The sequence below is a fragment of the Bos indicus genome, chromosome 18, assembly GCF_029378745.1.
Source record: "Bos indicus isolate NIAB-ARS_2022 breed Sahiwal x Tharparkar chromosome 18, NIAB-ARS_B.indTharparkar_mat_pri_1.0, whole genome shotgun sequence".
Taxonomy (NCBI): domain Eukaryota; kingdom Metazoa; phylum Chordata; class Mammalia; order Artiodactyla; family Bovidae; genus Bos; species Bos indicus.
The window spans coordinates 60,052,317-60,068,713 of NC_091777.1; the positions used below are offsets into that span (position 1 = coordinate 60,052,317).

General features: G+C 40.1%; 2 protein-coding genes and 1 pseudogene across 5 annotated transcripts in view; 1 reads left to right on the plus strand and 2 right to left on the minus strand.

The window, feature by feature from the left end:
• Positions 1-16,397, minus strand: part of LOC109571941 (zinc finger protein 665-like) — a 137,775-nt gene that overhangs the window by 108,953 nt on the left and 12,425 nt on the right. The gene's annotated exons all lie outside the window — the stretch shown is intronic.
• LOC139176075 (zinc finger protein 665-like) overlaps positions 1-16,397 on the minus strand; it is a 95,271-nt gene that overhangs the window by 6,677 nt on the left and 72,197 nt on the right. For 2 of the 4 annotated variants that reach the window (XM_070772294.1, XM_070772293.1), the window contains exons 2-3: positions 13,967-14,049; positions 6,642-6,768 (exon numbers count right to left, since the gene is read on the minus strand). In XM_070772294.1, coding sequence (XP_070628395.1) covers positions 6,642-6,768; positions 13,967-13,981 — 142 coding nt within the window. In that variant the 5' untranslated portion in view covers positions 13,982-14,049. The remainder of the gene's footprint in view (positions 1-6,641; positions 6,769-13,966; positions 14,050-16,397) is intronic. The other 2 variants (XM_070772295.1, XM_070772296.1) reach the window with 2 other exon arrangements.
• On the plus strand, positions 7,603-8,001 carry LOC139177259 (ATP synthase F(0) complex subunit C2, mitochondrial pseudogene; annotated as a pseudogene).

The window sequence follows — 16,397 nt, forward strand, 5'->3', positions numbered from 1 at the left end:
TTCTAAACACTATATTATATATTGTAACAGCAAAGAATCCAAAACCAAGCTTACCTAATTAATAATTAACTATTCATAATTGGTTGTTTACAATTGAAAACAAGTGAGAAAATGAAGAATATGACTAAAACAATTCTTTGGAAATAGCAGTTTTCTAAATCTGCTATAGAACTACGTACCCAAAAAGAAAAGGCATTTTACAATGTTAACAAGTAGTATGTGTCAGCTGTATTGCAGAATACACGCTAAAAGACCATTATCTGTACATGACATATACATTAAGACATAAAATATTCACCAGTTTCCTAACAGTCAATAACCAAAGCAATCCCTACCTATGTTGTTGTTCAGTCGCTCAGTCGAATTTGATTCTTTGCGACCCCATGGACTGTAGCCCACCGGACTTCTCCATCCATGGGATTTCCCAGGCAAGAATAATGGAGTGGGTTGCCATTTCCTTCTCCATGGGATCTTCCTAACTCTGGGATCAAACCTGAATCTTCTGCATTAGCAGGTGAATTCTTCACCACTGAGCCACCAAGGAAGGCTTTTCTCTAGCCATGCACTATTCTTAATTACCTGGTTTAATGGCACCAAAATATAATAAACAAAAAGTGAGTGCTTTGTGTATTTATTGACTAGGGTCAGACACAATATTGCTGAAAAATGTTGCAAGTGAAAAGCATACAAGATATAATGTAGTTGAGGATTGACAGAAAACAAAATTCTGTAAAGCAATAATCCTTCAATTAAAAAATTAATAAAATTTTAAAGAGATGTAATGTAGATAAAGTCATATCATAAAGAACATGACAGAATATAGATATTACCTTTTTTAAACAAAAGTAAATTTTGAGTATTTACTATAAAACATGCACTACTGTAAGCCAACTGACAGCACTAATTTGCTTTAAAAGGCTTGAGGTACATTAACATGTTTTTCTCTAATCAGAGCAGGAGATGCACCAAATGGCACACAAAGTGGTAAGAGCAGCAGGATATGAATCTGAACCTACAGACTGAGAAAACTTATTTGTAAACATGACCACCCACTGAATGAATAGATTAGAAAATATTAAAAAAGACTACAAGGAACTTAGAAAGAAAATATCAAGGAAGATACAAGACAGAAGTAGTCTGTTTAACTATTATTCAACCATCCCATCTCGAAATGTGTTGTGAGTCATCATCACTTAGGTCATGTCCTGAGAAACTTGTTCAATAAATGGCCAGAGATCTTTACAGTGAGAGTATGTAAAAGGTGGAGGGATGTGGTAGGTGAGAACAGTGTTTCCATCCATATCAAGGTACTATGTGAGGAATGGTCAGGACTAAGAAAGGGCCTGTGTGGAGCATAGGGTACATAGGTTTATGTCAGATATCAGCTTGTGACTGCATGTCTTTGTGAAGGTAACTGAGAGCGCAAATGACCTTAAAAGAAAAGAACTGGTTCAGCAAGTTTATGGGCATTATCTATGGGTATGGGACAGAAACAAGAGAGATTTTAAAAAGTGACTGTGATACATGGAGAAAGCAGGATAATACCTGTTATACTATTTACAATGTAATGTATCCAACCATGAATTTTGTAAGTTACAATGGAATGCTAATATTCAAGAAAAACATACACAATATTCCAGGATATTGTGTAAGAATCTTATCTGCAGAAATCAGAAGGAAAATCCAGGAAAAGGCTATCTAAACCTCGGTTCCTCTGCCAAATATGATTAACCTCTCTTTTGGACATTTATTTCATTTCTTCTTCCACACATGTTCATCTCAAGATCGAGGAGTATCAAAGAAAAGGAGGGACTGAAACTGACTCTGGAGGACCTTCCCAGTTACAAAAGCCTTCCGGAGGCATCCAACGTCTTTTTGTAGAAAAAGGCTTCATTCTCCTAGACCTTCCCTGAGTTCAAAACAGCAGATTCAAACAGTTACTAATACATAAAAGGATCATACCATGTTCAAGTGGGATTTATTGCAGGGATGCAAGATTTCACAATAGCCATAAGTTAGTCAGTGTGATACACCACATTAACAGTTGAAGACTAAAAACCATATGATCATCAATAGATGCAGAAAAGGTTCTGACAAAATTCAAATGCCATTTATGATAAAAAACTCTTCAGAAAGTCAGCACAGATGGACCCTACCTCAGCATAATTAAGACTGTATATGTCAAACACACAGCTAACATCATACTCAACAGGGAAAAACTGAAAGCATTCCCTTTACCAACATGAATAAGACAAGAATGTTCACTATTGCCACTTTTAATGGACATATTTCTGGAAGTCCTAACCACAATAATCAGAAAAGAAAAAGAAATAAAAAGGAATTCAAGTTAAAAAAAATAAGAAAGAAGTAAAACTGTCACTATGATGCTACACACAGAAAATCCCCAAGATGCCACAGATGACTACTAGAACTCATCAATGAACAGAGAAAACTTGCTGGATACAAAATATATAGAAAACTGCTGCACTTCTATACACTAACAATGATATATCAGAAAGTGAAATTAATGAAACAATCCCTTTTACCATCTCAGAGAAAAGAATAAAACTCTAAGGAATAAACCTACCTAAAAAGTCATAAGAACTGTACTCATAAAACTATAAGATGCTGATGACTGATACCAAAGATGACACAAACAGATGGAAACATATACCATGTTCTTAGATCAAAAGAAGTAACACTGTCAAAATGACCATACTATCCAAGGTAATCGACATATTCAATGCAACCCTTATGAAATTAACAATGACATATTTCATAAAACAAAGAAAACCTTAATTTGTACCAAAATACAAAAGACTCTGATATCTAAAACGATCTTGAGAAGGAAGAACAGAGCTGGAGGAATCATGTTCCCTGAGTTCAGACTATACGACAAACTGACAGTCATCGACGTGAAAGTGAAGTCGCTCAGTTGTGTCTGACTCTTTGCGACCCCATGGACTGTAGCCTACCAGGTTGTTCTGTCCATGGGATTTTCCAGGCAAGAATACTGAAGTGGGTTGCCATTTCCTTCTCCAGGAGATCTTCCTGACCCAGGGATTGAACCTGGGTCTCCTGCATTGTAGGCAGATGCTTTATCCTCTGAGCCAGCAGGGAAGTGGTATAATAATGGCACAAAACAGAAACACAGATCGGTAGAACAGGATAGAAAACCCAGAAATAAACCAATTTACTTATAGTCAATAATTCTATAACAAAGGAGGAAAGAAAACAGAATGAAGAAGTCTCTTTAATAAGTGATGCTGGGATAAATGGATAGTTACATGAAAAAGAATGAAATTACAACATTCTCTAACACCACATACAAAAATAAACTCAAAATGCATTAAACATCTAAATGCAAGACCAGATACTATAAAATTCATAGTGGAAAACAAATGCAAAACACTGACATAAATGTCAGCAAAATTTTTTTGGATCTTAGAGTCATGGTAATAAAAGCAAAATCAAACAAATGAGACCCAATTAAATTTAAAACCTTTTTCCAAAGCAAAGGAAACCAAGCAAAGAACAAAACAGAACTGTTGGACTAGGAGACTATACATGCAAATGTTGCTACCTATTAGGGATTTATTTCCAAAATATACAAACACTTCATACAGCTTAATATCAAAACAAACAACAACCCAATCAAAAACTGGGCAGAAGATCAAAACAGGTATTTCTCCAAAGGAGACAAACAGATGGCCAACAGTCACCTGAAAAGATGTTTGACGTCTCTACTTATGAGAGAAATGCAAATCAAAACCACAAAAATGTATCACCTCACACTGGTGAGAATGACCACCATCAAACAGTCTACAAACAATAAAGGCTTGAGAGGGTATGGAGAAAAGAGAACCCTCCTACACTGTTGGAAGGAACATAAATTGGTACTGCCACTTTGGAGAATGGCATGGAGGTTCCATAAAGAACTAAAAATAGAGCTATCACATGAACCAACAATTCCAATCCTGGGCATATATCCAGAAAGGATGAAAACTAATTCAAAATGACACATGCACCCCAATGTTGTTAGCAGCGCTATTTATACCCAGCAAAACATGGCAGCAACCTAAATGTTCACTGACAGACAAAGGGATAAAGAATATGTGGTACATATATACAAGGGAATATTGTGAAGTGAAAGTAGCTCAGCCGTGTCCAACTCTTTAAAGCCCCATGGCCTGCAGCCTGCCAGACTCCCCTGTCCATGAAATTCTCCAGGAAAGAACACTGGAGTGCGTTGCCACCTTCACTGCATAAAACACAATGAAGTAATGCCTTTTGCAGAAATATAGACAGACTTAGGGATTATTCTAAGTGAAATCAGACAGAGAAAGACAAATATCATAGGATATTATATGTTGAACTGAAACAAATGATACAAATGAACTTATTCACAAAATAAACTCACCAGCATAAAAAACAAACTTATGGTTACCAAAGGGGATAGTGCAGGATGGTGGTGGGGGCAGGAAAGGGAGAGATAAATTGGAGTCTGAATATATACAAACTAATATATACATAAAACAGATATACAACAAGAACCTATGATATAGCTCAGGGAACTATATTAAGTATCTTGTAAACTGCTGTATACCTGCTTGAAACACAACATTGTAAATTAAGTATACCTAAAAAGTGGAGAAGGCAATGGCAACCCACTCCAGTATTCTCGCCTGGAGAAACCCAGGGACAGATGAGCCTGGTGGGCTGCCATCTATGGGGTCGCACAGAGTCGGACACAGCTGAAGCGACTTGGCATGCATGCATGCATTGGAGAAGGAAATGGAAACCCACTCCAGTGTTCTTGCCTGGAGAATCCCAGGGACAAAGGAGCCTGGTGGGCTGCCGTCTGAGGAGTCCTACAGAGTCGGACACAACTGACTCGACTTAGCAGCAGCAGCAGCAGCATACCTAAAACGAATGGTTAAAACAAAAAGAAAACCACCTCTTGTGGAGATGTTCAAACGATGTTCACAAGGATGTAAAAACTACTAAATGGGGGAAGCAGTCTATGAAACAAGACATGTTGACAAAACTGAATACCCACCAGAAGAAGAATTTACTTGGAACATTATCTTACACTATAAACAAAAATGAACTCAAAATGGTTCAAAGACCTAAACCTAAGTCCCAAATGTATAAAACTCCTAGAGGTAAACGTGCAGGAAATGTTTCTGGAAATTGGACCCACAAATGATTTACCAGATAGAACACCAAAAGCACAGGCCACAAAATAAAACTATTATTAATAAATTGAACTATATCCAAATTATAAACGACTGTGCATTAACGTGCAGTGAGTTTGAAAAGACAATCAACAGTAAAAGAGAAAATATGTGGAAATCATACATCTGATAGTAAATGAGTACAAAGAATATATCAAGAATTTTAAGAGGGACTGATCACCAGTTCCACCATAGGGACCATTCCCCAATCAATGGGACCATCCAACCCATTGCAAATACAAAACAGAAACACTAAGAGTAACACAGAAATTTGAACTCAATGCTAAAATTAAAAAATACTTACAATGCAAAGAACAACAGTGCAGCCAATAGCCTCATAGATAGAGAATGTGAACTTGGACAAACTTGTCCTGGGATAAATTCCCATACCATTTACAGACACTAAAATATATGGTCCTTGATATACATGAACAACACTGTCATGGTGCCCTTGACCGAGTCTCCAAAGGCAGAAAATAACCTGGAAAGATGTATCAGGTTCTCGTGATACTTTCTCTCTCATAATCCTAGAACATGCTGACCACTCTACTGGATAGCTTCAAGTGGTGACTTTGCACAAAGCAAGAAAATAACATTAGGAATAGTGTCTCCATCACAGTTTCCTGTTACCTAGTAAATCCACTCCAGAGAGACTCAGCAGAGGCTGCCAATTAAACATAGGTGGATTATCACAGCAAGGAAACCAGATAAAATTCAAAGAAATTTAAGAGGTAAAATGATACAAAGTAAGGAGAATGTAACATCAGGAACAGGTGACATTCCCAGACTGGGTAGGGCAGCACAAGAGTAAAAATAATACAGCATGAAGGTCAGACATCACAGCATCTTGAGATGGGACCATGCGCTCGATCTACAGATGGCAAGCTAAGAGCCCCTGGGATTCACACATGCTCCCCTCGTAGGATCTGGGATCAAAAAGACAATCTCTTTATCCACTCTCCTTACATTTTCCTAAGTAACAACCACAGAGGATCCAATCCACCAGCTTGTCCCAATCCTAAACAGAAAAAAAAAGCCCTTTTGAGATACTCGTTTTTCTTTATACATTGTATTTTTGACTATTTTTACATCACTCCCCACTGTCCAGAGCTTTTTCTCATGCTCCAATGTGGAGATAATATTCAGATCCAAAAGAGAAATTCTGGGACTCCCCTGGTGATCCAGTGGTTAAGACTCTGCATTTCCAATGTAGGGGGTGCAGGTTTGATCCTTAGCCAGTGACATGAAACAGACACAGTATCTGAAGAGCGTCAATTTAACCTTGTGAAGCTGTGTCATGCCCCAGTCACAGAACTCTCAGATGAAAGACATCAGGGCCTCCCAAGGGGCACACAGGGAAAATGCAGATACCCAAGGGCAGCTCTGGAAGGAAGTCATCCTCACCCACAGACAGCAGGTTCCTGTAGGTCTCCAGCATCACGTCCCTGTACAAGGCCCTCTGAGCAGGGTCCAGGAATTCCCACTCCTCCTGAGTGAATTCGATGGCCACATCCTCAGAGGTCAGTCGTTTCTGAAATCAAACCACACGTCACCAAAATGGCCATGAAAAGTTCTCATTTTCATGCAAAAGGTAAAGGGTGGTAAGGGGTAAGGATTGACTTGGTTGAAGTATGTGTTCTAACAGATCCATGCAGGGGTATCTGGAGAAATTATGCATCTCTAATTTTAATTTCTTATGCTTTTTCATAAGACCTTATGAGATCCTCCAATTAATATGGATTTTTCATCACTGCTCAAAATCCATGAAATATGTATAAATAAAACTCAACACTGTATTGGCTATACAGAAGTGTCAGATATTATGTTCTACCCAGTGAGTGCAATTCATTATCTAGATGAGGTACAGCATGAGTGGTGTCTTCAGAGATGACGAAGTCCATTGCACTTTTAATGGAAAGGTCAAAAGTTTCACTTATGACATCGATAACAGCAGCAAGGACCAAAAGTGTCTGAAGGCTTCCAGTTGCTCTAAATTACTGTAGTATTACTCTAAACATTAAACAAGTACTTTACAGGCAAGAACCTGTCATCCATATAATAGCTCATTAAAGAACGACCTGTTCCCACCTTACAGAAGAAAAACTGTGTCACAGACAGACACTCTGAGCAAGTCGACTCAGATCAAGAAGGTAAGAAACGTTACACGAAGCACCTGAGCTCAGAGGCTTGGGCTCAGCAACTGAAGCTTAAGCATCTAACAGTTAAGTAATACAGAGAACATTAAAAGTCCTTTGACAGAGGGCTCCTAAAGAAAACTTGAAAGCCGTCCAAAGTGAGCCTCCTCCCTGCCCCTCTTGTCTGCACGGGGAGCAGCTCTCTGGCCTCGGGCCTTCATCCCCTGAAAATGGACCTCTGCGCCAAATTCGTCTCCACCCACTTCTTGATCAGGAGAACCTCCCTGCTGTTGATTGATCACTGTCCAGAGTGGTGGTGAAGGACGGGAGACACTGATCGATGAGAGCCACAGCAGCTTGGGAGCCCCAGGTCCCCAGACCATCTCACTTATTCCTAGCCACAGCTTCCAAACCAGTGCCATTTCAAGGGACTCTGACACAGCAGCCAAGTTCCCTGGAGCTGGAGCTGCCACAGCAGGGGTGGCTGCCTCCGGGGCTGGAAGTGGGACTGTGTTCGGGAGCTTCATCACTGTTATGCCAGGAACCCTTCTCTGAAACAGAAGCTCTTCTACACCATGGGCTTGGCCCCCTCAAAGGCCATGGGGCTGTTTTGCTTGATGGTGGTCTAGCTCATCTTCTTCACGATGTGAAGGAGCTGTTTCCACCTCCCATAGTTCTTTCTTCTGTGTCTGCCCTGTATTTTCCCTTTCCTGTAACTCCCCAGGCAACCTGGGGAAAGTGGTGGGCTCAGGGTTTGACAGAAGGAAAACAAATAAATATTGTATTACTATGAAAAAAACACAAAGTTCAAGGTGAACAATGTGGAATGGCATGAAAGGTCATTATAGATGTGGATACAGAAACACAACTGTTAGTAATTTACTACTTAAAACAAAAATAGGATTATTTAGAAAATTTCAAGGCCACAGATTATACTGATAACATAATTTCAACTCAAAAAAAAAGGTGATATGCAGTTTTTAAATAATGATGTCTTGTATCTAAACCACAGACTTGCACATGAATGCATACATATCTATAAAAAATTAACTGAAATGAGAGGATGCATCTCTTGACAGATTTTTTTGGACAATTTTATATCATCCATTTAGTCACATGTATTTCAGCATCTTTCAGACGATAAAAATGTATCCTTTGTACTCAGCTGAGTTTGTCAACAGCATTCTATACTAGGCTACCAAAATAAAACTGGTAAAAATATTAAAAAAAAAATAATTGATCTAAATTCATAATAAAATTAAAATATACAAAAATACTAATACAATTTTATCCACTTAAATTTACATAGCAAGGCATTAACAGAAGCCTAAGACTTTCTTTGTTTTTTTCCCCATAATAAAACAGTGATTTGAAACTAGAAGAGTCATTAGATTATGACAAAAAAAAATTATACCAATAGTAACGTAAAAAAAACTTCTTGGAGAATTAAAAATCATGGCAAAAAAGAATATGGAAAAAAAATATAGTTATTAAGCACGACTATCTCAAGAAACATCATGATGGGAAGGAAACATTCAATACATTCCTTCTGAAATTACAGGGGCATGAAAGGAGCTGTTCAGGGTGTCTGTCTTTCACCACCATACGATGCGCATGAGCAGGGGCCACTAGAAGAAGGAACAGGAGGAAAAACACAGGGCAAGAGATACAGAGTTTGTCAGAGAGTTGAAACAGGTAGTACTCACAAACCTAAGGACATGGAAAGGTGAACAGTCAAAGGATGGAAAAAGTCCATCCTAAAGAAAGCAGGGGAGACTGTTATATCAGACAAAATAAACTGAAGAAAAAAAAAGTGCAATGAGATAAATATTGTATAATGATAAAATGGTCAATTTACCAAAAAGCTGTACCAAGTAAAATATATATATACATCTTATATTAGCTATGTCAGAAAAATGAAGCAAAAAATTAAGGGAAAGGAAGACAGAAATAGTGGCACAGGACTAGTATAAGATTTCAACGTACAAGTTGAACGGGCATGTACAGATTACACGGCCCAACAAAAGCATAAAACACATGCATCTCAAGGACACATAAAACATTCTCTATGAGACACCACAGGTTAGGTGCAAATCAACAATTTTAAGAGACTGATACCATGGAAGTATTGAGAGGGTAACAGGCAGGAAGGCCAGGGGTCTCCAAACGGAGGAAATAGCCTGCAAGTGTCAGACATTTTTATCTCTCTTAAGCGGCAGGAGGAAACAAACCAGCGATATTTTTTCCTTCTCTATACAAATTTAAAAAGAGGTTTCTCTTAAAATACTGTGTTGCCATGACACTTGGTTTCACCTGAAGTTAACTATTCTCAAACCTTGAGTGAACCAGTGCCTTTCTCTTATGGAAATGTTTATCTTAAGCTATGCGAATGTACTATATGCATTTACCCCAAACTCTGTCTTCAAGTCGGTTCCGCCTCTTGGCTCAGAACCTACTTGACAAACCAGTATGTTATATTCTGATATTGCTCCCCTAATCTATGTAAATGAAACTATTTGTATGGTGATCTGCCCTTCTTCAAGATTCAAGTTAATCATTTTACAGCCCAGGATGAACCATTTGGTGCCAAGATTATCCCCAAATGCATCTTATGGGTGAGGGGCCTGGTGCCATTCTGAGTTTTAAGACATTCCTTTCTTTCATTAACAGACTGCTAGTGACTATAGAACATCCAGCTGAAGACTAGCAGACGGGTACTCTTTCTGCCCCCTTCTGATGCCTATGTCAGAAGCTTTCTCTATCTCCTTTATACTTTAATAAAACTTTATTACACAAAAGCTCTGAGCCATCAAGCCTCGTCTCTGGCCCCCGATTAAATCATTCTCCTTCAGGGGCCAAGAATCCAGGCGTCTTTGCGTGATTCAACAACATCCTTTCAGGATCTTCCCTAACAATGAAATAAACACAAGAAAAAAAGAAAATTCCCCAAATGTGGACATTAAACAACTCACTCTTATACCACAAATGGGTCTAAGAAAAAAACCTCATGGAAATTTTTAAATACATGGATGAAAACGAAAAGACAACATTAGAAAATTTATAACACACAGAGAAGACTGTCCTAAAAGGCAAGTCTGAACCGTTAAATGCTTACAGTAAAAAAGAGAAAAGATCTTAAATCTGCAATCTATTTTTAGACCTTTAGGAAACAGAAAACAGAAAACAAACTAAACTCAAGTTTAGCAGACGGAAACACGTAAATGAGAAAGATTAAACCAGAGATACGAGAGGGAGAGGGTGGGATGAGTTGGGAGAATGGCATTGAAATACGTATAATATCATATATGGAACGAGTCGCCAGTCCAGGTTCGAAGCACGATACTGGATGCTTGGGGCTGGTGTCCTGGTACGACCCAGAGGGATGGTATGGGGAGAGAGGAGGGAGGAGGGTTCAGGATGGGGAACACATGTATACCTGTGGCGGATTCATTTCGATATTTGGCAAAACCAATACAATATTGTAAAGTTTAAAAATAAAATAAAATTAAAAAAATAAGTAAATAAAAATAAAGAAATAGAAAAAAAAAAGAGAGAATTGGCAGGGGTGAGGACAATGTGAGGGAATGGTTAGATTTGAACATCATCTCAAAGGTAGTGTCTGTAGCATTGGATGGCTAGTTGACGCAGGTGAAGAGTTGTTGTTCCTCAAAAAATCCATATTGTTTTTCTTAAAAAAGTAATAAATCCTGGATGTAAAAATTCAAATACTATCAAATAAAATGAGAGATGTTAAAGTCCCTCAGAGATTAAAAAAAAAAAAAGTATAAAAATCAACAAACCAAGAGTTGATGTTTTGAAAAAACTGTATAGGAAAACCCCCATCTAGACTAAGGAAAAGAGAAAAAAAGATTCAAATAACTAAAAACAGATATGAAACAGGAGTGATTACAACTGAGGTCAAAGAAAGTTTCTAAAGATAAGGAAGTACTATGACCAATAATGCCGATAAATGACAGAATATAGGAGATACTGGCAAATTCTCAGAAACACACAAACTCTTTTACTTATTAAGAAATGAAAAAATTGAGAAGTGTTGAAAGTGAAAGTGTTAGCGACTCAGTCGTGTCTGACTCTTTGTGACCTCATGGACTGTAGCCCACAAGGCTCCTCTGTCCATGGAATTTCTCCAGACAAGAATACTGGACTAGACAGCCATTCCTTCCTCCAGGGGGTCTTCCAACCCAGGGATAGAACCTGGGTCTCCCTCACTGCAGGCAGATTCTTTATGATTTGAGTCACCAGGGAAGCCCATTATACCTAGAGAGATTTAATAAATAGTCAGAAACCTCTAAGAAAAATACAGGACCAAATTCTACCAAACATTTACAAAAGAATTACCACTAATCCTGCTAATTCTATGGAGCAAGCATGATTCTAATAGTTTGCTGATTTCCCAAAGACACAAGAAAGAAAAACTAGAAACCAATACCCCTGATGAATACTGATGCAAAATTAAAATACTTGCAAACCCACTTCAACACATATTAAAAAGATCTGGAGAAACAGACAGAGAGAACAGACAGAGGCGGGAGGGGAGGAAGGAGAGGGTGAGATGTATGGAGAGAGTACCACGGAAACTTACATTACCATATGTAAAGTAGAGAGCCAATGTGAATTTGCTGAATGACTCAGGGAACTCAAACAGGGGCTCTCTAACAACCTACAGGGGTCGGATAGGGAGGAAGATGGGAAGGAGGAGACATAGGTATACCTATGGCTGATTCATGTTGGTATTTGGCAGAAAACAACAACTTCTGTAAAGCAATTATCCTTCAATTAAAATAGATAAATAAAAAATTCTGACACCATGACCAAGTGGAGTTTATTCATATAAGGAAAGGAGAAGTCAACATAAAAAAATCAATTAATATAACACACTACATTACAGATTTAAGGGAAAAAAAAATACAGGATCATCTCGATGCAGAAAAAAACCATTCGACAAAAATTTGACAATCTTTCAAGATGGAACACTCAACAAACTACAAACAATAAATTATACCAACATCAAGGCAATGGCACTCCACTCCAGTACTCTTGCCTGGAAAATCCCATGGATGGAGGAGCCTGGTAGGCTGTAGTCCATGGGGTCACTAAGAGTCAGACACGACTGAGCGACTTCCCTTTCACTTTTCACTTTCCTGTATTGGAGAAGGAAATGGCAACCCACTCCAGTATTCTTGCCTGGAGAATCCCAGGGACAGGGGAGCCTGGTGGGCTTCCTTCTATGGGGTTGCACAGAGTCAGACACCAATGAAGTGAGTTAGCACTTAGCAGCAACATAATAAATGCCATTATGAAAAGAGCACAGCAATGGGGAAAGAATGAAAGACCTTTTGCTCTGAGGTCAAGAAGAAGGCAAGGATGCACACCCTGCACTACAGTTCAACAAAGCACTGAAACCCTTACAGCAATTAGATGAGAAAAAGAAATCAAAGGTCAGCAATTGAAAAAGAAGTAAATTTATCTTCTTTCCCACGTGACAAAGTTTCATAGGTAAAAGTCATAAAGATTACAAAAGAAACATGCTATATCAAAAAAGATTCTTTAATAACCATACAAAAGATTAACCAATTAACTCATTATCAAAACTGCCATGGCAATCTTTGTAGAAGCAGAATAAAACATGGTGAAAGTTACAGAACTATTCAAAGAGCAAACAGCAAAACTTCTGAAGAAGGAAGATGGAGGTCTTTCCATTCCAAAACCTATTACAAGGTAATCAAGGTGATGTGGTACTGGTATAAAAACAGACAAATAAACCAACTGAACAGAACACAGTACTCAGAAATAATTCTTTCTGTATATGTAAGGTATATCCACAAGGATGTATCCACAAGATACACAAAACGGCAAGGACAATCTCAATAACCATGATGCTGAGAAAATAGATATCCACCAGCAAAAGAATGAAGCTCGAATGTTGCTTGCATTAAAAGTTAAAATATTTCTGTGTCAAAGGATTCAATCCACATAGTGAAAGGACAACCTCTGAAGAATGGAGGTAATGAAAATTTTCACTTGCGAGAGACTTAGATTCACTTCATAGATTAAATCTGATGATAAACTAAAAAACCCTGTATCACTGATGTCTATTTCTGAACTTTCCATTCTATATCAATAAGGATTTAAGGAGACTGACCCACATCTTTAGCTTGAACTGCCCTAACAAAGAACAAACTGCCCCTAATTGATCTGATTCCCAGATTTCACCAGCTATTGTGCATATTAATACCTCACTTCCAAGTGCAGTTTCCTTACCCTGGTGGACAGAGAGCAGACAGAGCATCCAGGTGGGCCCTAAGCAATCCCTGCTGCCCAACAGCACTAAGACCCCATCTCCAACCCGTGGGTGAGAAGCCCTGCCCAGGACGGTGCCCAGGGGAGCCTCCTCACAAGGGCCAGGTCACCGGGTCATGGGCAGACGGGATCTAAGTGGAGACGACAGGCCCTGAGGGAAGGCCCCGGATGAGTGTGTGTATACAGGACTCAGACAGGATACTCCAGAGTCAGACACGATTAGCAAGTCCAGAGCAGGGCATTTCAGGAAGGACAGACTGAATATGACCTTACCTGAGAAAGAGCCATGCCTGACTCCTTTTCTTTCCTCTTCCTCAACTTCAGGGCTTCCTCAGGCAACACAAGTCTTCAGAGGTCTACCATGAAAGTTGAAAACATGCCGCTTAATGCTTAGAGTCAGCACATCCCCCTTCTGAGCCCCAACGACACACACAGGGCAGAACTCACTGTGTGGAATAGACAGTCCTCTGTGGCCACTGTCTCAGGAGGGACTCAGGACCGTCAACTCCCGCAGAGAGACCAACATGGCACTTTCCCACACTTTCCCTCGGATCGCAATCCCCTCCTGGTGAGGCCTCATGTACACAGCAAGCAGGGGCCACCTCCGCTGACCCCACGATCCCCTTCAGGTCACACAGCAGGCCCTGGTCCAGACCCACTCGGAGCAGAGTGCCCCCTCCTCAGCTCAGATCTCAGCCCTCAGGACTGGGAGGACTCAGAGTCCTGATGCTCAGTGAGGGAACCAGACTGGAATCAACTGGGGCACCTGAAACATTCTCGAGCCGTGGACCACCACAAGTTACCTAAACGGGAATCTGTGGTCAGAGGGTATAAAACATGGGTACGCAAAATGCCTCATCAACGAAACGTGAAGCCTGGACTGAGCACCATTCAGAGGAGAAAAGCACCTCCCAACTCTCTTTTTCATCCCAGCCTAACTAAGGTGTAACTAACAAAAATGGTACAAACGTACTATGTACAAAGTGATCCTGTGATAGATTCATACATTGAATAATTATTACAGTGGAGTAAGTTACACTTCCATCTATGAGTACACTGTATTTCTCCTCTCTGGGCGAATTTCAAGTATATAGAAACACTACCGGCAGCATGCAGTACCTCAGATTCCCAGAACTGAAAATCTCTACTCTTTGCCTAACAGTGTCCATTTCCCCCTCCACCCAGCTCCTGGTAACAGCCTTATTACTCGATGGCTCTATGAGTTTGACAAGTCTAGTTTCTACATACAGTGTCTGTCCTCCTTTGTCAGCCTTCTTTAACTTGGCATAATGTTCTCTAGGTTCATTCAGTTCAGTTCAGATCCTTGATTTTTATATACAGAGAAAAAATAGTTCATGAATATACAGTATATAATAAATATTTCTATACCACACTTTTGTTACCTATTCTTTTGTCAAGAGACATCTGGGCTGTGTCTATGCCTTGGCTACTGCAAATCCAGTCACACTCATGGGACTGCGGACATATCCCTTAAAAACTGACTGCTTTCCCTTTGGATATCTGTCAGAAATGGGTTTGACAGACTGTAGGCCTGTTCTATATTAATTTGTTAAGGAACTTCTATTTTAGTTTCCAACATAGCAGTACCATTTACATTACCACCAACAGTGCAGTTAAGATTCCGTGTTTTCTGTACTGTGCCTGTGTATGCGCTTATTTTGGGAGAGACAGGAGTGGGTAACAGAGAACCCAGCACTGGCCTGGCAGCAAGAGAGTTGCAGCTGCATCTTCTAGAGGACCAGCCTCCGGGCTGCAGATCATTGAGGTATCGCTGCCCTCTGATTCTCGGAGCCATCTTCCCCTACATCACAGGACTTTATGACTCTTCGCAGACTGGGCCCAGAGATCCCGACTGAGCAGGACCACCTTATAACAAGCATTCTGTGATCTTAACCTTAGTACTCCTATTTTCCCAGAGGGACTCAAACAAACTTACAAACTTTCATGGTGTCCAACAGAGTGTCCACAGAGCCCATGATGAGCCTCTAACCCTCTTATGCAAACACAAAGCATTTTAAGCCGTGATAACTCACGCATGAGGCAAAATACAAAAGAGGACAGCCAAGGATCCACAGACACAAGACACCATATTTTCATTTACAGTGAGTGATCCAGGTCAAACACTGAAATCTTCAAAGACTATGAAAAAGAGGGATAATTCCAGTGATGCACATGGCCCACTGAGACCTCAGCGTCTTCCAAGGACACACTCCAGATTCTCTTGGCATCTTCCCAAATGCACATGAACCTTTCTTCACCGGCAACCCCAAGTACACAATGATAACAAAGTTGATGCAAAAAATGACCTGAGATTTTCCCTGTTACTCTATGGTGCCTGCCTGCTAAAAGAGCCAACAAAAGCCAGGGCGTGGAGTGGATGCTGGGGGCACCTGCTAGAACCAGCCCCTCAAGCCCAAGGCTCCCATCCTCCTGCGCCCACAGGTTCCTGCGGGCTCAGCCCAGGCCACAGTTCTAACAGTGGAAATGGCTTCTCTTGGCTGAATTCCACGTCCGTCGTTGCTGCTCACCTGTGGTCATAAGTTGTCAAATCAAACCTGTGCAGGCAAGTGTCAGCCTCAGCACTGCTGTCCCGGGAACACGAGCTAAGGCACTGGAACCTCAAACCATTCCATGCGGGCTCGCCAACAAACCCGCTCCCAGGTTCTCCAGCCTGAACTGAGAC